The following is a 21,449-nucleotide window of genomic DNA, read 5'->3' on the forward strand; positions in this document are numbered from 1 at the left end:
ACAAATACAGAATCCAAGAATAATGAGGATGGACTGTACTTAGGTACACAGTCCTAAGTTAAACAGACATAAATAAAACCGCCAATGTATATAAAGCCTAACTTATACAAGCAGAGCCATTAAGTTGAATATGTGTTAAAAACAGCTATATTTGTTAAAATAACTAGCATTTTCTTCATTTTCTAAGTTTTTAAAAGTTATCAAAATCTGTAGAATAAAAATATAAAAAATGAAAAAACACGTGTACTACTACCCCACAGATCATCACTATTGACATTTTGATGTTGTTCTTTTGATTGGCTGCAAATGTTTTTAAAATTTTGCTACCATAACCAGAAATACCACTTCACATCCCATTTTTCCTATTAGTAATACACTGTGAAAATGTATCCATCATTCATTCAACAAATATTTTTCAACCTTCAAGTACAAGATGGGCTGTACATAGTAAGTGACTGTGTGAATGCACCATGATTTGGTTCATTCACTATTGTGGAATATCTGAATTTTTTTTTTCCAGCTTTGTTTCTGTCAACAGTGAGTGAACTACAATACTCATATATTTACAAGCATTTCTGCTTGTTTTCCAAATTACCAGAAGAGTAAAATCACAGAATTAAAAGTTCCAAATATTTTTCAGTTTCAACTACTATTACCAAAATATCCCCTAGAAAGCCTGGAACACTTCACACACCCCACCAGCAATCTGAATAACTGTTAACAAACCAACATCTTTGCCACTTGCTAAAATGTGGAATTCTTTCTTGAGCTAAAAACAAACGAAATCACAAAATTGGCTAAGTACTGAAAAGGAAAAATTATTATTTCCTTATTTTATTATCCATCAGGTTAAACCCTTCTTCCAGTTTTTATTTCTTCTTTTGAAAACTTGCATTTCTTCCTCTGAAAATCTGTCTTGGATACATAAACATTTTTAAGAGTGATAACATATATATTGCCAAGCTGCCTTTCTGAAACTCTAGGTTGTTGCATTTAACATTTTACACACCAATCAGCAACATACAAATTTTGCCCAGTGACAAACAAGCCATTCCCACAGGATCTTAAGGTTTGGTTACAGCAGAAATGTTATCAAGTAGGAAAGAAAGTAATAAAATATGTTTCCAACAGGTTTTTAAATAGATTTGTAAGTAACTTAACTATGTATGTGCTAAAATGTTTAATGATTTAATAATGCCATCATCCTACCCTAAGATCCATTTTTCTCCATGGCTCCTTATTAGGGTTCAGTTCATAAATATTATTTCTTCTTACAGCCTCAATATAAGCTTCATGACCCTGTCGAAAATATATTACCTACAAAAGGGAAATATGCATTTAAAAATTAAGAGCAATATAAACTTTATGTTCCATATTCTTGTTTTTAAATTTGTATTACTCTCACCTCATCACCCATTTGAGGAACAAAAGGAGATTTTCTAAGTGTGGTGTCAGTAATCCAAACTGGAGGGTGAAATTCATATAAATGCTCCATATTTGCAAGCTCTGCTGGAGTCATCCTCCGCAAATTCTACCAAGGGGAAGAGAACAAAGTTTCTTAGATTAGAAAGGGGCAGCATGCACTGTCTGAATGAAAAATAAAAGAAACTTCACCATTCAGAATGACTATTTTTGCCATGTCCATCTAATGATTAGTTTTCACACAGCATATATATTTAGTTCCTTTACACAGGAATATATCACTTAAAAAAGCATTGTAAATCTACCTAACATTTTCCTAGCATCATCTCCTAAATTTCTGATAGATTCTTCATGCTATTTTACATCCCATTTTAGGGGGCTAATACCCAGCCTAAATCCTCTTTTACCCATAGCCTGTTCTGCCAAGACTCCACTCTGAGTTTGGCCACAGGCTAATCATCACAAGGAGTCTCCTCTTGATTTTAGGTTGTAAGACCAGTGATTTCAAAATATGCCTACAAATTCCCCAATAGTTCTCTCCTTTTCAAGAAGTGGAAGTCTCCTCCTCTTAAGTGTGGACTACACTTAATGACTCACTTCTACCAAATATAATAAAGCCGATGAGACTATGTGCAACTTCTAACACTAGGTCATAAATGGGGGCTTATCCCTGGCTACTGTTAAATCATTCACTCTGAGGAAAATCAGAACTCAAGCAGCCAGCTTGAGTTGAAAATCAACACTCAAGCAGCCAGCTAAGGAGAGATCTGTGTGGCAAGGAACTGAGGCCAAAAGCCATATGAATAAGCTTGGAAAGAATATCATCCAACCCTCATCAAGTCCTCAGATGACTGCAGCCCCAGTCAACATGTTGTAACCTCATGAGCCAAAATCACCCAGTTAAATCAGCTCCCAGTTCCTGATCCACCAATACATGAAATATGCAACGTTTGCCATGTAAACACCTAAATTTTAGGGTGGTTTGTTATATACAGCAATAGATAAATACAAAGACTTAACATCTTTAAACAATGACTACCTGCTTGAGATCAGCACAGTGTACACAAATAAATAGGGATGTTATTAAATGAAGAGACAAGTATGAAGACAGACATGTAAAATGAAAATGGTAAACGTAGCAATAACACACACACAAAAAAACAAAAAAAGCACCTTAAAATTCCTTGAAGTCTACTACTAGTGTTGAAATTGACAGGAGAAAATAAGTGTTGCCGTGAGATTCTGAGCAAAATAGAGCTTTCTCTTTAAGTTTCAGATTTGGAAAGGTTTAACTGTCAAGCCCACTACTCAGAACAGTGGAGATGGAGAAGTGTTAATAATAAAGTAGCTTGGCCGGGCGCCATGGCTCACGCCCGTAATCCCAGCATTCTGGGAGGCTGAGGCAGGTGGATCACTTGAGGTCAGAAGTTCGAGACCACCCTGGTCAACATGGTGAAACCCCGTCTCTGTGAAAAATACAAAAACTAACCGAGCGTGGTGGTGTGTGCCTGTAGTCCCAGCTACTTGGGAGGCTGAGGCAGAAGAACTGCTTGAACACGGGAGGTGGAGGTTGCAGTGAGCCAAGATTGCACCACTGCGCTCCAGCCTGGGTGACAGAGTAAGACTCTGTCTCTAAATAAATAAATAAATAAAAATAATTTTTAAAAAGTTTATGTGTGACTTCATGAAGTGTATCAAAGTCAATCATAAAACAATATAACAATCATTTAAACCAACAATCAAAAGCCTCTAACTGGAATGTATCTTTTTCATTATTTGGTTATGATATATTAATACCAGATCCTGGGGAAGCAACAATGAGAGATGCAGAAGCATTCCTGGCCCTCAAGAAGCTTACAGTCTACTGGGTAATACAGACACTGAATGAGCAATTACAAGTACAATACAGAAGGAGCTTATGTTTGGGAAGCTAACCTCTTAATGGAGGGATGGGATTTAGAATCTTTTTTACTGTTATCCTATATATTATTAAGAAGGCATGGAAAGCTTAAGAAACAATTACATTAAAGCAACATTTGAGACAAGGTAAAGCTGAGGGGGAAAACCACAGCTTTTGCTTTGATAAAGATAACCTATATTCGAGTCCAAGACTTAAGGTACTCTCAAAAAGTAACTAAAACTTTATTTTTACTTAACCCTTTGTTTAGATACTTAAACCTGAAATTAAGCCAAAAAGCATAATATGAGACCCCAGAAAACTCACACCCCACTCAACCAACCCAGAGTTTTTACAATTTAAATGGGGCAAAAGATTTCAATAGCACCAACAGCTCAGGGAACATGTTAAACCTCTTTCTTATATCCAGAAAATCAGAAAACTGGGCTAAACACGATGTATTTCAGAAGGTGTTTAAAATTATTTGTATGATTTAACCTCGCCAAAACAAGCTTGCTAGTTTAAAGACACCTTTATACCAATGCTTCACATCATCAGTGAAAACTGTTTATCAAGAGGGAGCAGTATGGAGTACAGAAACAGCATGAACCAAAATCTCACACTTAATCTTTTAACATTAATGGAATTTCAGAGTAAGTAAATATGACTAAAAATTACAGCAATGGCGAGGCACAGTGGGTCACCTGTAATCCCAGCACTTTGGGAGGCTAAGGCGGGCAGATCACCTGAGGTCAGAAGTTCGAGACCAGCCTGGCCAACATGACAAAACCATGTCTCTACTAAAAATACGAAACTTAGCCAGGCGTGGTTGCGTGGGCCTGTAGTCCCAGCTACTTGGGAAGCTGAGGCAGGATAATCACTTGAACCCAGGAGGCAGAGGCTGCAGTGAGCCAAGATTGCACCACTGCACTCCAGGCTAGGCAACAGAGACTCCTCTCAAAAAATAAAAAATAAATAAATAAATAAATCACAGCGATGGCATAAAGCACTGCTTTGTTTTAAAACTGCATGTGTGTTTTGTCTCCAAGACCTTAATCAACACCCTCAATGACAGCATGCTTATAAATGATAGCCAACTGTAGGTCCTTGCTGTGGCTTCTCTTCTGTGTAAGTATGTACATCTTTCTCAGTATCATAGTGAACCTTACAGTAAACTGCCTCTCCAGCATTGCTCAAAAGTTACTCCGTTCATAGTGAATTAAGCAAGGTAAAAGAATCATGGAGTGATTGCTACAGAGATGGTCCAGTGTTTGAAGAAGATCTGTGAATGTTTCTTCTAAATATATGATATCGGCTCCAAGTATCAGGTCAAAATCTCTAGGAGAAAAACTCCCCAAATTCTTTCCCCAAGTCGGCTCCTTAACAAAAGCTCTGGATTGGATACAAGGAGGTAAATTGCCTTGAACATTTGATTTACAAAACTCTAATGCTACTTTTCGATCTATGACAGTCACATGAGCACCCAGCAGGGCAGCCACTATGCCCATCAGCCCTATGCCAGCACCCAGTTTCACTGCGGGGCAGCCTAAGAGCTCCACAGCTCCCATCTCCAGATGTGTGGAGAGAACCATGGCCACATCCCAAACCACTGTGGCAATTCCCAGTTGTCTCCGGTCCTGCCGGATCTGTGTCACGTGGTTCACAAAGGTGGCAAGAGGCTTATGGAATTTCTGCAACCCCAATCCCAGGGTCTCCTCATAGGGAAACAGGGCCAATCTGCCTGCACCCAGCCCTCTGACCAGACCTGCACTTAGACTGGATGTTAACAGTTTGAGATTATCCTGCCTTTTGACACAGCCAGAAACATGCAGTCATGGCAGTTCCATCTCCTCAAGACTGAAGTGAACGACACTGGTGGACTCCAAGTCTCTCGCGGGGAGACCGGGGCCCCAGTCCTGCAAAGGACTCCGCATCTGTGAAGCAAAGGCCTCCCCCATAAGTCCCACTATATCTGCCCCCACCCATCCCTCCAAAGGACTGACTGATGCTCCCTTCCTTCCCACAGGCCCCAGAGCTCCTGCTATCCACAGGGGTTGAAAGTAGGAGACAGAGGAGTCCACAGTGCCCTTCAGAATTCCCAAGACACACAGGGTACCTGCTGCACCCTGGGAGTGCAGTGAGCTTCCCCAAGGAGGGCTGACAGCTCGCCCAGACCAGCCCCAGAGCAGGGCCCAAGACACCCAAGGCACCACTATGCCAGTATCACGAGAAATGTTAAAACAACATTTGAAATGGGGTAAATGGGGTATCATGATACATGCTATTTTTAAAGATACGTTTTTCTTACCTCCTTCTTAGGCTTATTTTCTTTCTTTCTCTTTCGTCTTCTTTTTGGAGGAGATAAATTCTCAGTAGATATTTCATCTTCTGAACTACTACAAAATCGAGTAATTCGTCGACGACATGATGTTCTTAAAGGAGGCTGCAAATTGATGCCCGCATCAGCTGTCCAATCGGAATATCTAGATGAAGAGTCACTAGAAAAGGGGAGTGCTTTCAGTTGAATGGAGCCAGAATATAAGCACTGATAGCAAGTCAATCATATAAAATTGAGGGGAACAGAGAGAGGAGAAAAAGGGAAGGGAAGATACCAGAAAGATTTAACTTGAGCATTCTCCCCTCACTACCAACAAGTACTGAAGTGACTAAAGATCATGACAAACATAAGAGAAAAAGAGAAATCTTCACTAACACTAGAAATTAGGAAAGGATGTAAACCCGAAAAAAAAAATTTAGGTATATTGTAGATAAAATATGATGGAAGACAACTAGCAATTACCCCTTCAAGGAAACAAAACACAGACTTATGGAAACATAAGAATCACACAAAACCCCAAAAATAGGCCCCACCACTACCCCCATGTTGGAGGAAGCTGAGGTATAGACCAGGAATTTCAACTGGAATCACAAGCCATCAATGAACACACTGAGAAGCCCAAGGGAAGCATAGCTACACCAAACTGAAAGCCCTAAGTAGTCAGTTTCTTGCCAAGAGGAGTCTCCCTGATAGAAAGAGACTAGTCCTAGTCCTTAGCAAAATCAGAGTCAAAGAGGAAACTAGTTATAGAAAACTAGTCCCTGGTCCACTACTAGCTTCACCAAACAGAAATAATAATAAAAATAAAGGACTCTACTTGGGCCATCCTTGGCCCAACTTCAACCAACCACACACCTTTTCGTCTCTATCAAATACACAGGTAAACACATTACAAAAAGGTATTTATTAGAAAAAGAGCTTATTTATGAAAATTATAAAAGCATCTGTTTTGGATAAATAAAATTCAAGAAAAGTTGAATTAGAAGACAATGAATGAAAACACGGAAGGTAGAATAGTGGTTGCCAGGGACATGAGGAAGGGTAAAGAAAAGAATCATTCTTTAATTGGTATAGAATTTCCGTTTTGCAAGATAAACAAGGTTCTGGAGACTGGCTGCACAACTATGTCAATGTACGTAACAGTACTGAACTGCATGCTTTAAATGGTTATATTTCTGTTATGTGTATTTTACCACAATTAAATTTGTTTAAAAAAAGATAATACATTATGTTCTTAAAAAAAAATCATTCTAGCTCCTTATCATAATGAAGTAAAACAAGACAAGAAAGGAAGCAGAGAGTATGTGATAATGGTTTGAACCAAACAGTACCAATAAAAAAAAAAAAAAAAAGATGATCTGAGTGATAGGAAGGAGAATTTTCTAGCCATGTTATGGATAGGTGGACAAGAGAGATTAAGGTCCAGTTTTCTGGATTGAGGATCTGTTGAGATGAAGGTGACATGCACCAAGAACCAAAGGCTGACATTTTGGACCCAGGAAATCTGGATCTCAAAACTAACAAAAATTCAACACATGCAATAATAATGAATATACTGTGGTTTTACCACACATACTTTAGATACTAGTCTTTTTAAGTGCAACCAAGATTAAATTTATATTTTCAGTATGCATGTTCAACAGTGCTGGGTCAACTGCTTAAAGTCAAAAAAAAAAAAAAACTCCTGAAATACTCCTATAGGAACAGCTGTTGATCTAGTTTTTGTCTCCTTTTAAGTGTATTAAAAACTGTTCCACAGTTGCAAATTCTTGCCTCTTGAATAAAATTCAAGTATGATTCCATCCAAGACTATGACTAAAATGCTTAAAAGACCACAACAATTAAAAACAGATACCTTGAACTTTCGCTGTAACTTTCACTTTTTCTGTCACTTCTCCATTCATCCTCTTCTGAAGAACCAGAACCTTCACTCTGATCACAGGAAGTCTCCTAATTTGTGAAGGGGGGAAAAAAATCTTGATCCCTGAAGTTAAACAACACATGTCCAGAAAAAAGGTGTACACAATCCTCCCCAGTAAGATTAAATCATCTAAGAAAAATGAACAGTAATTAGTAAATATATAATCAGATAAACTTAAAAAGCAAACTTCTTCACTACATCCCTTTCTTATCAAAGCATAAGACAAAAAGAGAACATCCGTAAGATTTAACACTACCACCATTAGCAAAGAAAGTGATACAACAGGCCATTCTGAGTAAAGTTAATAAAAAGTCAATGTAAATGTTTTCCATTTTGGACTTTAGCTATTCTAATAGAGGTATCTAATTGTTGTTCTAGTTTTCAATTCCCTGTGACATATTTTGGTAGCTTTTCATATGGTTATTTGTCGTCTGTTTATCTTCTTTGGTGAGGTGTCTGTTAGATCTTCTGCCCATTTTTAAATTAGGCTGCCTTCTTATTGCTTGGTTTTAAGAGTTCTTTGTATACTGTGAATATAAGTCATTTATCAGATATAAGTTTTACTAATATTTTATCCTGGTTTGTGGCTTATCTTTTCATTCTTTTAATAGTGTCTTTCCCAAAGCAGTTTTCATTTCAGTGTAGTCCAAATTTTTTATATTTTTTCTTTCATGATTGTGCTTTTGATATTGTATCTAAAAAGGTCAATGCCACACTCATGGACACATAGATTTTGCCCTTTGTTATCTTCTAGAAGTTTTGTGGTTTTTTTGTTTTACATTTACATTAAGCTTATGATTCATTTTGAGTTAATTTTTGTGAAAGACTGGTGTCTAAGATTTATTTTGTATGTGAATGTCCAGTTATTCTACCACTGGCTGAAAATGATAAATTTGTCCACCAAGTTCTCTTTGCTCCTTTGCCAAAGATCGTTTGAATATATTTGTGTCAGTCTGTTTCTGGGCTCTTTATGTTGTTCCATTGATCTGTTCTTTCACCAGCATCACTGTCTTGAAAACTGCAGATTTACAGTAAGTCTTAATGCCAAGTAGTGTCAGTCTTTCAGTTTTATTCTTCTTCAGTGTTGTACTGGCTATACTGGATCTTCTTCCTCTCTATATAAACTCGAAAAATCAGTTTATCAGTAAAATTAATTTGCTGGGATTTTGTTTGGGATTGTGAATCTACAGATGATGCTGGAAAGAATTTTTTAACAAGGGTGTGGATCAGCAGGAACTCTCATTCATTACCGATAGGAATGCAAAATGGTACAGCTACTTTGAAAGACAGTTTAGCAGTTTCTTATAAAACTAAACATAATAAGATCCAGCAATCACACTTGATGTTTACCCAAATGAGGTGAAAAATTATGTCCGCACAAAAACCTACACCCAGATATTTATACCAACTTTATAATGGCCAAATCTTGGAAGCAACCAACACATCCTTCAGAAGGTAAACTGATAAACTATGGTATATCCAGACAATGAAATATTATTCTGTGCTAAAAAAAAACAAACAAAAAAATCAAGCCATGAGAAGGCATGTAGGAAATGTAAATGCATATTAATAAATGAACGAAGCCAATCTGCAAAGGCTACTAGCTATATGATTCCAATTACATGGCATTCTACAAAGATAAAACTATGAAGACAAAAAATCAGTGATTGTCAGGGGCTGTTGGGAAGAGAAAGATGAACAGATGGAGCACAGAGGATTTTTAGGGCAGTAAAATCATTCTGTGTGATATTATAATGGTGGATACATGTCATTATAAATTTGTTAAAAAATTAACTGGGCATGGTAGCACATGCCTGTAGTCCTAGCTACTCAAGAGTCAGAAGCTGGGAAATCACTTGAGCCTAGGAGTTCGAGGTTGCAGTGAGCTATGATTGCACCACTGCACTCCAGCCTGGGCCATAGGGCAAGACCCTGTCCCTAAGAAAAAGAAAAAAACAAAGAAATATATCCCCAAATGACACTTCCAGCAGTACAAAAATACGTATACAAAATATTATTCACTGTAGCATTATTTATAATGTAAACATTGGAAACAACCTAACTGCCCATAACCAGGAGAATGATTCAATAAACTGTTTCAATCATGCAATAAAGTACTACATAACTCTTAAAACAAATAAGGATCATATGGAGTGATCTCAAAGATATTTTAAGTGAAAAATGTCAAGTGTGGGACTATCTGTAGTATGCTGTATTTTGTATAAGAAGGATAAATAACTTTTGAACTATTTGTGCTAAATACAATTTGGTTAATGACAAAAAAAGAACAGTAAGTAAATAACTAAACTCTACATACTAGGGTTTTTACCACAGGGTAAGTAAATCTTTTTTTTTGTTTTTTGAGACAGAGTTTCACTCTGTCACCCAGGCTGGAGGGCGGTGGCACTGTCTCGGCTCACTGCAACCTCCAATTCGTGGGTTCAAACGATTCTCCTGTCTCAGCCTCCCAAGTAGCTGGGATTACAGGCACCCGCCACCACGCCCAGCTAATTTTTTTTTGTGTATTTTTTGTAGAGACAGCCTTCAGTCACCCAGCCTAGTAAATCTTAAACTACTTTCTGTATATGTAGAATTAAACAAATAAGTTTATGATAAATAACAGGGCTGGACATGGTGGCTCACGCCTGTAATCCCAGCATTTTGGGAGACCAAGTCAGGCAGATCACTTGAGGTCAGGAGTTCAAGACCAGCATGGCCAACATGGTGAAACCCTGTCTCTACCAAAAACATAAAAAAATTAGCCGGGTGTGGTGATGCATGCCTGTAATCCCTGCTACTTGGGAGGCTGAGGCAGGAGAATCGCTTGAACCCAGGAGGTGAAGGTAGCAGTGAGCCAAGACTGTGCCACTGCACTCCAGCCTGGGCAACAGAGCAAGATTCCATCTCCAAAGTAAAAAAAAAAAAAAAAAAAAAGATTTAAAAATCTAAATAAATAACAGGAGCCAGGTTTCTCTGTACAGAAGGGAAGTACAAACGGGTATCATTAAAATCAGAATAATGTGAAGTCGTGCATAACAATGACAGATATACAGACAAAAAAATACATGTGTCTGCATATAATATGTATACACAGGCATACTTTTTATGGTGCTTTACTTTATTGTGCTTCACAGTTGTGTTTTTTACAAATTGAAGTTTTGTGACAACCCTGAACCCAGCAAATTTATTGGTGCCATTTTTAAACAGCATGAGCTCATTCTTGTCTCTATGTCACATTTTAGTAATTATCATATTTCAAACTTTTTCATTTTTATTGTATCTGTTACTGTGATTTGTGATTAATGATCTTTGATGTTACTATTCTAATTGTTTTGGGGGCACTAGGAACAATACTCATATAAGATAGCACACTTAAGAATACCATGTGTGTTCTGACTGCTCCAGTCTATTCCCTGAGATACAATATTGCAATTAGACCTACTAATAACCATACAGTAGCTTCTAAGTATTCAAAAATGAAAGAGTCACACATCTCTTACTTTAACTCGCAATGTAGAAATGATTAAGCTTAGTAAGGAAAGCATGGTGAAAGCCAACACAGGCTAAAAGCTAGGCCTCTTGCACCAAATAGCCAAGTTGTGAATGCAAAGGAAAAGTTCTTCCAAGAAATATAAAATGCTATTCCAGTGAACACACAAATGGTAAGAAAGCAAAATAGCCATACGGCTAATATAGAGAAAGTTTTGGTGTCTGGATAGAGGGTCAAACCAGCAATAACATTCCCTTAAGCCAAAGCTTAACCCAGAGCAAAGCCCTAACTCTCTTTAATTCTATGAAGGCTGAGAGGTGACAAAGCTGCAGAAGAAAAGATGGAAACTTGCAGACGTTGGTTCATGAGGTTTAGGGAGAGAAGGCATGTCCATAACATAAAAGTGTAAGGTGAAGCAGCAAGTGCTTTAATGGAGAACCTGCAGCAAGTGATCCAGAAGATCTAGCTAAGATAATCAAGGAAAGTGGCTACAATAACAGATTTTAAATGCAGATGAAATAAATAGCCTTCTATTGGAAGAGGATGACATCTAAGACTTTCACAGCTAGAGGGACTTATGGCTTCAAAGCTTCTAGGACAGGCTCACTCTCTTGTTAGGGCTAATGCAGCTGGTAACTTTCAACTGAAGCCACTGTTCATTTTTACCTTTTCAAAAATCTCAGGCCCCTTAAGAATTATGTTAAATCTGCTCTGCCTGTGCATAAGAAATGGAACAACAAAGCCTAGGTGACAGCACATCTATTTACAGCATCATTTACAGCATGGTTTACCAGATATTGTAAGCCCACTGTTCAGACCTACTGAGCAGAAAAAGAAGACTCCTTTCTAAATATTACTGCTTGTGGACAATAGACCTAGTCATCCAAGACCTCTGATGGGCACATCAAAGGAGATTAATGTTGTTTTCATGCCTGCTAACACCACATCCATTCTGCAGCCCATGGATCAAGGAGTAAATCCAACAATCAAGACTGTAATTTTACCATAGAGAAACCTGCAACCACCACCACCTTAGGAAGTGATCAAAGCACCTATCACCAGTAGTGGGACAAAACAAATCATGTGCTTTCTGATGTGATGCACTGAGAAGAACAGTATATTTTCTGTCGTATTACTGCCAAAAATGCATGACCCTAATCATCAAAATTACCAGTCATAAATCATCAAAAAATATCAACATTAAAACAAAAATCAAGGAACTAGACTAGATTCAGGTTACTAAACAGACACAACAAAATGTAACACGTGATCCAGGATTGTATTTTGCTATGAAAATTATCAGGACCATTGACTGGGAAAATTTGAGTAAGATCTGCAGATCTGATAATGACATTATATTGTTGTTTATTGCCTCATTTTTTGTTTTTTTGACACAGTGTCTCACTGTGTCACCCAGGCTAGAGTTACACTGGCGCAACCAAGGCTCATTGCAGCCTCAACCTCCTAGGCTCAAGTGATTATCCTGCCTCAGATTCCAGAGAAGCTGGGACTACAGGTGTGTCACCACGCCCAGCTAATTTTTTTTTTCTCATTTTTTTGTGGAGGAGGGCTTGCCCTGTATTGCCCAGGCTGGTCTCGAACTCCTGGGCTCAAGCCATCCTCCCACCTCAGTCTCCCAAAGTGCTGAGAATTACAGGCATGAGACACTGCACCCAGCCTGATTTTGATAATTATATCACTTGTTTTTGAAAATACACAAGGAAATATGTAGATATCAAGAGGCATATGTATAACTCACTCTCAAAAGGATTAAAACATATTCATACATACAGGAGAGTGATAACATTCAGGGTGGTAAACACAAAGGAATTTTTATTATTCTTAGAACTTTCATGTCTGAAATTACATCAAAATAAAAAATTTACACCTGGCAGATAGGAGGCATTCAATAAATTTTTTTTTAAGTTTAATTTCCCCAAATCCTCAAGTGAACTGATGCTTCGGTAAGGCAGGGTTTCTGCTCTGAGATCATGCTGCTAACTTTTTTTTTTCTTTTTTTGAGATCTGTCGCCCAGGCTGGAGTGCAGTGGTGCGATCTCGGCTCACTGCAAGTTCTGCCTCCTGGGTTCAATGCCATTCTCCTGCCTCAGCCTCCCTAGCAGCTGGGACTACAGGTGCCCACCACCATGCCTGGCTAATTTTTTGTATTTTTAGTAGAGATGGGGTTTCACCGTGTTACCCAGGATGGTCTTGATCTCCTGCCCTCGTGATCCACCCACCTCGGCCTCCCAGAGTGCTGGGATTACAGGCATGAGCCACTGCACCTGGCCCATGCTGCTAACTTTTTATATAAATGTGGGAAAGTTACTGAACCTCCATATCTGTACCTCAGTTTCCTCATTTTTAAAAGAGATTATAAGAGTGCCTTAATTCCTACTTGTTGGAATGATGAAATTAGATAACGTGTAAAACATTTAGAATAGTGCCTCCCAGGCATAATAAAATGTATTGATGTTTAGCCCTTTTATAGCACTTTTTACATATTGATTGTATGATTTTGTATATCCTTGACAGTAATTAATGTATTTCCACATCAATAATGATAATGCCACTACATACCACCCTAGCCTTTCTAGAATGACCTTACGTAACAGTTTTCCCAAAGGAAACCATCCCATGTCTACTGTGTTAGGCAAATTCAAGGTACTTGAGGCGGAGAGGTTGGAACAGAGCTGCATGGTAAAATAGTTATTTCCAGACTAGGATACTACACCTTCCTCCCAAAGGCAAAGTCTATATATAACCCTTTATTCCAAACCATGATACAACCTGACTATCCAATTGCTTAAGTCATACAATGTAAGTTACATATAGAAACTTTGGAAGAAATATATATACATATGCAGAAAAAGAAAAGAGAAAAAGGTCAACCAGCATAAAAACGACACATAATAAAATAATTATTTCCTATTATATCCTGGGGGACAGAGCAAGACCCCATCTCAAAAAAAAAAGAATGTAAAAACATTCTCATTACATAATATAATAGTTTAGCCAGGCAGGGTGGCTGGTGCCTGTTAATCCCAGCTACTTGGGAGGCTGAAGGAGGAGGACAGCTGGAGCCCAGGAGTTTGAGGCTACAGTGAGCCATGACTGCACCATGCACTACAGCCTACGCAACGGAGCAAGACCCTGTCTCAAAAAAATAAAAACAGTTTAAACAGATGGTTTTAATCATAATCGTAGCTAACATTATTGTGTATTAGGCACTATTTAAACACATTACATTACTGATTAAATTAATTCTCTCCACACCTCTGAGGTACATGTTACCACGCCTCTGAGGTACATATTACATAGGCAGAGGCACAGAAAAGCTAAGCAACATGACAAAGTAAAAGAATTTGGATTTAAACTCAAACCCCATGCTTAATTATTAACCTACTGCATCATAAGACAATTAAATGAACTTTTCAGTCATACCTAATACTTCATTCCTCAAAACATTACTCAATCAGGAAATTTTAACACTGTAGTATTAAATACTTTTTTTTTTTTTTTTTTTGAAACAAGAGTCTCGCTCTGATGCTCAGGCTGGAGTGCCATGGCGCAGTCTCGGCTCACTGCAACATCCACCTCCCGGGTTCAAGCTATTCTCCTGCCTCAGCCTCCCAAGTAGCTGGGATCACATGCACCTACCACCACGTCAAACTAAATTTTGTCTTTTTAGTAGAGACAGGGTTTCACCATGTTGGCCAGGCTGGTCTTGAAGTCCTGACCTCAGGAGTCATCTGCCCACCTTGGCCTCGCAAAGTCCTGGGATTACAGGCATGAGCCACCGCGCCCGGCCTATTAAATACTCTTTACCAAAAAAGTTGGTTTCTCCCTCAAACAAATCAAAATGAAGACAAATAGCTTACATATGATTATTAAAAATCAATCAAAGATATTAAACAAAGACTTAGACACAACAGTAAAAGAAGCTACTAAGGAAAAAATGAAATGAATGTCATCAATATTTAAAACTTTCATCCTCAAAAGACACCACCAAAGAAGTGAAAAGACAACCCACAGAATGGGAGAAAAATTCTACAAGTAAAATATCTACAAGTCATAAAGGACTGTATCCAGAATATATAAAGAATTCTTACAACAATAAAAAGACCCCCCCAAAAAAAGTGAAAAATAAGCAAAAGATCTGAAGAAGCATCAAACATGTTCAACATTACTGGTCATTAGGGAAATGCAAACTGAAACCAAGAGATACCACTTCACGCCCATTAAGATAGCATAAATAAAATGGAATAATAACAATCATTGGTGAGGATGTAGAGAAACTGGAACTCTCATATTTCTGGTGGCAATATAAAATGGTAGAGCCAATCTGAAGGAGTCTGGAGGGTCCTCAAAAAGTTAAAACATAAAACTTGCCATACGACCCAGCATACCATCTCCTAGCGTGACCCAAAAGAAATGAAAACATATGTCTAAACAAAAACCTGTCATGAATGTTGATAAGCAGCACTATTCATAACAGCCAAAAAGTAGAAACAATACAAATGTCCATCAACTGATAAATGGATAAACAAAATGTGGTACATCCAATGGGAGAATTACTAGGCAATAAAAAGTAAAAAAAGAATGAAGTATTGATACATGCTACACAAATGCTCAACATACTAATCATTAGAGAAAACATTATGCAATGTCAAAGAAGCCAGTCACAAAATCATATTTTAAGAGCCCGTCCGGCTGGGCGTGGTGGCTCACGCCTGTAATCCCAGCACTCTGGGAGGCCGAGGCGGGTGGATCACAAGGTCAAGAGATCCAGACCATCCTAGCCAACATGGTGAAAACCCCTTCTCTACTAAAAATACAAAAATTAGCTGGGCCACCACTCACCTGTAGCCCCAGCTACTCGGGAGGCTGAGGCAGAAGAATCGCTTGAACCCGGGAGGCAGAGGTTGCAGTGAGCCGAGATCGCGCCACTGCACTCCAGCCAGGCAAGACAACGAGACTCTGTCTCAAAAAAAAAAAAAAAAAAAAAAAAAAAAAAAAAGGGGGGGCCCATTCATATAAAATGTCCAGAACAGGCAAATGCAGAAAAAGAAAATGTATCAGTGATTGTGAGGGGCTGGGGGAGAGGGAGGGACTGGCAAGTGACTGTAAATGGGAATAGGGTTTCTTTTAGGGATGATGAAATGTATTAAAATTTAATAGAGGTGACGATGGCCCAACTCTGTCAATATACTACAGGTTATATACCCCTTATCCAGAACGCTTGGGAATAGAATTGTTTCAGATTTCGTATTTTTTCAGATTTTGGAAAATTTGCATTTGCACTCACAGGTTGAGCATGCCAAATCCAAAAATCCAAAATCTGAAATGCACACTAGAACATCATGTTTATATACAGAAAGTTTCAGATTTTGGTGCATTTCAAAATTCTGAGTTGGGATGCTCAACATGTAAAACCACTGGATTGCACAAGTATACAGTATGTGACTATCTTAGCCATTAAAAGTTTTTGTTAACATTCAAAATGTGAAATTTCATATTAATCTCTGCAGAATGCTGTGTTTTCATATAAATTTGGGGTATATTCATTCAAAGTAAAGAATTAAGCCAAATTCATTTAAGATTATCTTATAACATTTTAAAGTTTTCCACTCACATGTCTTACAGAGCTTGAAGACTCATTTCCAGAAGATAACTCACGCCAGCTACGATTTCTTCTACCATAATTTGGATATTTACGCCTACATGTCCTTTGTCTAGACTGTGATACCAAAACCACTGAATCCGACTGAAACATAGAAAAACATGCGAATGAAAATCAACACCTAAATAAGGACAATATCAACAAAATGGGCATTCCGTCAAGTTTCCAAAAGGATTTAAAGCAAAAAGAAAAAAAGGCTTAAAAAGAAGGTAGCATTTTTGCCATACAGTTTTAACTCAAGCTTAGTAATTTTACTTTTAAGGTCCTTAGAAAACATGAGAAAATGCACATCAGATGGGCATTTTCCAAACTATGCTGTAAGTTAACTGGTTTACCACGAATGAGGGAAAATAACAATAATCTGAAAAGGATGTCGCCTTAAAAGTATACATCTCAGAAATGAAAAATACATATTCGTACATTATGATGCAGTAAGCAACTTCTCAAGGAATGTCTCACTATCTCTATACACAGGTGTAAAGAAAAAATGTTCAACATACTTATCATTAGAGAAATGCAAATCAAAACCACAATGAGATACCATCTCACACTAGTCAGAATGGCTATTATTAAAAAGTCAAGGCCAGACGCGGGGGCTCACACCTGTAATTCCAGCACTTCGGGAGGACAAGGCAGGCAGATCACTTGAGCCCAGGAGTTCGAGACCAACCCAGGCAACATGGAGAAACCTGCCCCTAAAAAACAACAAAAACAAGAACAAACAAACAAAAAACGACAAATTAGCTGGGCATGGTGGTACACAGCTACAGTCCCAGCTACTAGGGAGGCTGAGGGGGGAGGATCACTCAAGCCCAGGAGGTTGACGCTGCAGTGAGTGAGCCATGATTGCACCACAACACTCCAGCCTGGGCAAGAGTGAGACCCTATCTCCCAAAAAAAAAAAAAAAAAAAAAAAAAAAACTGGGGGGTGGAGGGCATCAAAAACTAGCAGATGCTGGTGAAGTTGCAGAGAAAAGAGAATGGTTATACACTGCTAGTGAAACTGTAACTTAATTCAACCACTGTGGAAAGCAGTTTGACGATCCCTCAAAGAACTTAAAACAGAATTACCATTCCACCGAATAATCCCATTACTGGGTATATACCCAAAGGAAAAGAACTCATTCTACCATAACGACATATATACACCTATGTTCACTGCAGCACTATTCACAATAGCATAAGACATGGAATCAGCCTAAATGCCCATCAATGGTAGACTGGATAAAGAAAATATGGTATATATGAACTATGGAATACTACCCAGCCATAAAAAAAAACGAGATCATGTCCTTTGCAGCAACATGGGTGAAGCTGGAGGCCACTATCCCAAGTGAACTAACATCAGAATAGAAAACCAAGTACCACATATTCTAACTTACAAGTGAGAGCCAAGCATTGAGTACAGAAGGGAACAACAGACATCAGAACCTACCTGAGGGCACAACGTGGAAAAAGGGTGAGGACCGGGAAACTACCTATCAAGTACAATGCTTATTATCTGGGTAACAAAATAATCCATACACCAAAACCCTATGACTCGCAATTTACCTATATAACAAACTTGCACATATACCCCTGAAGCTAAAAGTTTTCTTTTTAATGTTCAAATATTAACTGTAAGTATGTGTATTTTCAGGTTTTTAATGTTTACATAATTTGTTGTCTGTGCTTTTCAGTTCTGAATGTTTTAAATATATTTTTATCAAAACAGAATAATCATTCAAAATCAGCCAAATAAAGTAACTATATTGGTTTTAGTTTTTTTAAAAGGCATGCCATTCCCCAACCACAAAAGCAGATGAGATTACCCAATGAGAGCACATATTCCTTACATTTATGCACAAATCAATTTTCACATGAGTGGCCATCTGTCTAATGAGCATTGGTCAGTTTTAGAATTTCAACATTATCACTGGATGATCTTAAAATGAACTGAATTTTCCTTAATTTGTCAGTACTGATTTTGGCAAAAACTCGTATTAATGAGTTTCACGAGTGATAATAGGTTAACATGTAGGTGGGCCAAACTTTCACTAAGAAAAACTAGAAAATCTGGTAAAACATATTTTTTAACAAATCTGTTTAAAGGCACTTTATGCCTTAAAAGGTTATGAAGAATCACAGAACCAAGATCAAAAAAAGAAGGTGTGTGTGTGTGTGTGTGTGTGTGTATACACACACACATAGATATATATATATATTTTAACCCTAGAATTTCATTCTGGAAGAGGAAGCTGGAAGGTTTAGCAAGTAAGCAAAATCACAGACTAACTCACGAGTTAGGCTAATAAACTTGCAATTCATGGCCTCCTATATGTAGGGGACCCCCCCAGGCTTTGGCTGTTAGCCCAAAAGGCTACAGCCTAGACCTGTAGGTAAACTACAGATAGAACAGTAATCCCAAGGAACTAAGGCCCATTCTTGTTCGGATAAGGCAATAAGGCTTGAGAGTGGCCCCAGAAGGCTGCCAGAAGTCAATGTAAATCTTCTCTGGGAATAAAGCCATCCTGTGCTTCAAATCTTTTCTAACATTTAACAATCAAAAAAGAAACAAAAATATGATGATAAAAAAGGAGAAAAATCAACAGGCAATAGAAAATGGTCCACAGGGAAGCAAGACATTGAAAAAAATGAAATTACCAGACCTGTTTTTAAAATAGCTATGGCTGCTTTCCAAGTAATTAAAACAATGAGAATTTTAGTAGAAAACTGAGAGCCCTTAAAAAAAAAAAAAAAGAACCAAATGACAATTCAGAATCAAATAATTTAGTAACTAAAATTAAGAACTCAATACCACTGTTAGGCACTAGGCAATTTTTCTCAAGTTTTCAAACTACTCCTTTCTAACAGCTATATAACCTTAAGTCTACTATTTTAAATCCCAAACAGAAAACCTTAAGCAAGAAATACTCCACTTCAGATGAAAGTTACTGATAGTTTTATAAATCAAAAAGAAAACTCTATATTTCAATTTAATTTCTAATTTGCTAAGAAAACAGAATTTAGGTTACCTTATGTGAGAGTTGAAGAGTCTTTCTTTTTCTTCCTATTATATAAAGATTTCTTTCCTCTTCACCTTTCTCTAATCGGAAGTCTTCCAGCTTCCTACAAATTTAAATACCCAGTTATATTAACTACTGAACTGATGGATAACTAACGGATATAAAGAATAAAAACCAGTGTGATTCTATAAATCATAAGTTTATGTACTTTAAAAATACACAAAATCTCTGAAGTTAAAACATGTTAAAAATTTATATGAATATAAATAAAATCTCAGAGGCAGTTAAACCTATTTTTCATATCTGAGGCAAAAATATTCATTCATTTTCTGATTGGTACTATCAGGACCAATTCAAACAGAATCTCCCATAATAGCTTTTCAAAACGTCTTCATGATTTTCCAAGATTGCAATTCCTTTCTCTAAAGAAAAAATAAGCAGAGTCTGCCTTCTCCACATTTATTTAAGCTATGTTTGATAATTTATAGAAAACAAGAATAGCAATGTTACTGGTTTTTCTAATCACCTATATTTCACTCACATGATACAACAAAAAGATTATGTTATTGTGACCAATTTCAAAGCAAAGGACCTGCCACCAAGAAGAAGGTACTAAAAATCATTTTTCTTCTCTGGAAAAGACTGACTGTCCCTTTTCTCCAACTGGAACATTATTAAAAACACGTGGCTTTTATGTTTTTGTTTACTTTAACATCTCAAAGGAAAAAGGTTTATACTGAAATCTTGGCCATGCTCCAAGGTATAACTAGACACTCAGCAGAGTGTAAGAGTAAATGCTGTAAGGATAAAAACTGATTTTTAAGAACACTGCATTTTTCTCTAAGTACGCCAGACAGCCCACACTCAAGATTACAGTAGAACATTATTTTATCCAGCGGGGATTTCTAAAGCAGACTCAACCTTTCACAGGTTGTCAACTTCACTGCTTTACGTGTGTTTAAGGAACCATATAACGAGATTTTCAGCTTGCAGCCAAATGAAAGTCCCACCTGATATCTGTGTGTTTCCCTTTGACAATAAAGCAATACATACAATTGATTCTCAATCAATAAAACAAAGGAACACTTGACATAGGTATCATTTTCAGCTGCATGCAATTTTACTCCTAATGAGATGGTCAGCTAAGAAAAGTGGTATTAGCAAAGATCATAGAGTGTATATAAAAGAATTTTTATAAGGCCGGGCGCAGTGGCCCACACCTGTAATCCCAGCACTTTAGGAGGCCAAGGTGTATGGATCACCTGAGGTCAGGAGTTCACGACCAGCCTGGCCAACATGATGAAACCCCGTCTCTACTAAAAATACAAAAAATTAGCTGGGCTTGCCAGCTACTCTGGAGGCTGAGGCAGGAGAATCGCTTGAACCCGGGAGGTGGAGGCTGAAGTGAGCCAAGATCACACCATTACACTCCAGCCTGGGCAACAAAAGCAGAACTCCGTCTCAAAAAAAAAAAAAAAAAAATTTATAATGAATAGAATTTCTACTGTTATTGGATCAAGACAAACTACGTGCCTGAATCCTAGGCACAAAAAGAATTACTTATACTGGCAAGCAACATTATATGCTCATAGCTCTGCACAGCTGTCATTTACCTTTATGCTTTTATATCTATTACTCCAATTTTTCACAATGGACACAAACTTTTATAGTCAGAAAACAAATTTTTAAATAC

The 21,449-nt window shown here is 37.6% G+C and overlaps 1 protein-coding gene and 1 pseudogene across 8 annotated transcripts in view; both read right to left on the minus strand.

Moving 5' to 3' along the window:
* Positions 1 to 21,449, minus strand: part of BRWD1 (bromodomain and WD repeat domain containing 1) — a 128,684-nt gene that overhangs the window by 45,467 nt on the left and 61,768 nt on the right. For 5 of the 8 annotated variants that reach the window (XM_001170924.6, XM_009427659.4, XM_063803633.1 and 2 more), the window contains 6 exons: positions 19,766 to 19,859; positions 16,704 to 16,835; positions 7,513 to 7,607; positions 5,628 to 5,817; positions 1,406 to 1,531; positions 1,210 to 1,317 (listed from right to left, as the gene is read on the minus strand). In XM_001170924.6, the coding sequence (XP_001170924.3) occupies positions 1,210 to 1,317; positions 1,406 to 1,531; positions 5,628 to 5,817; positions 7,513 to 7,607; positions 16,704 to 16,835; positions 19,766 to 19,859 (745 nt within the window). The remainder of the gene's footprint in view (positions 1 to 1,209; positions 1,318 to 1,405; positions 1,532 to 5,627; positions 5,818 to 7,512; positions 7,608 to 16,703; positions 16,836 to 19,765; positions 19,860 to 21,449) is intronic. The other 3 variants (XM_016938541.3, XM_016938540.3, XM_009427702.4) reach the window with 3 other exon arrangements.
* Positions 4,314 to 5,148, minus strand: LOC104002385 (protein N-lysine methyltransferase METTL21A-like; annotated as a pseudogene).

The sequence above is a fragment of the Pan troglodytes genome, chromosome 22 (assembly GCF_028858775.2).
Source record: "Pan troglodytes isolate AG18354 chromosome 22, NHGRI_mPanTro3-v2.0_pri, whole genome shotgun sequence".
Taxonomy (NCBI): domain Eukaryota; kingdom Metazoa; phylum Chordata; class Mammalia; order Primates; family Hominidae; genus Pan; species Pan troglodytes.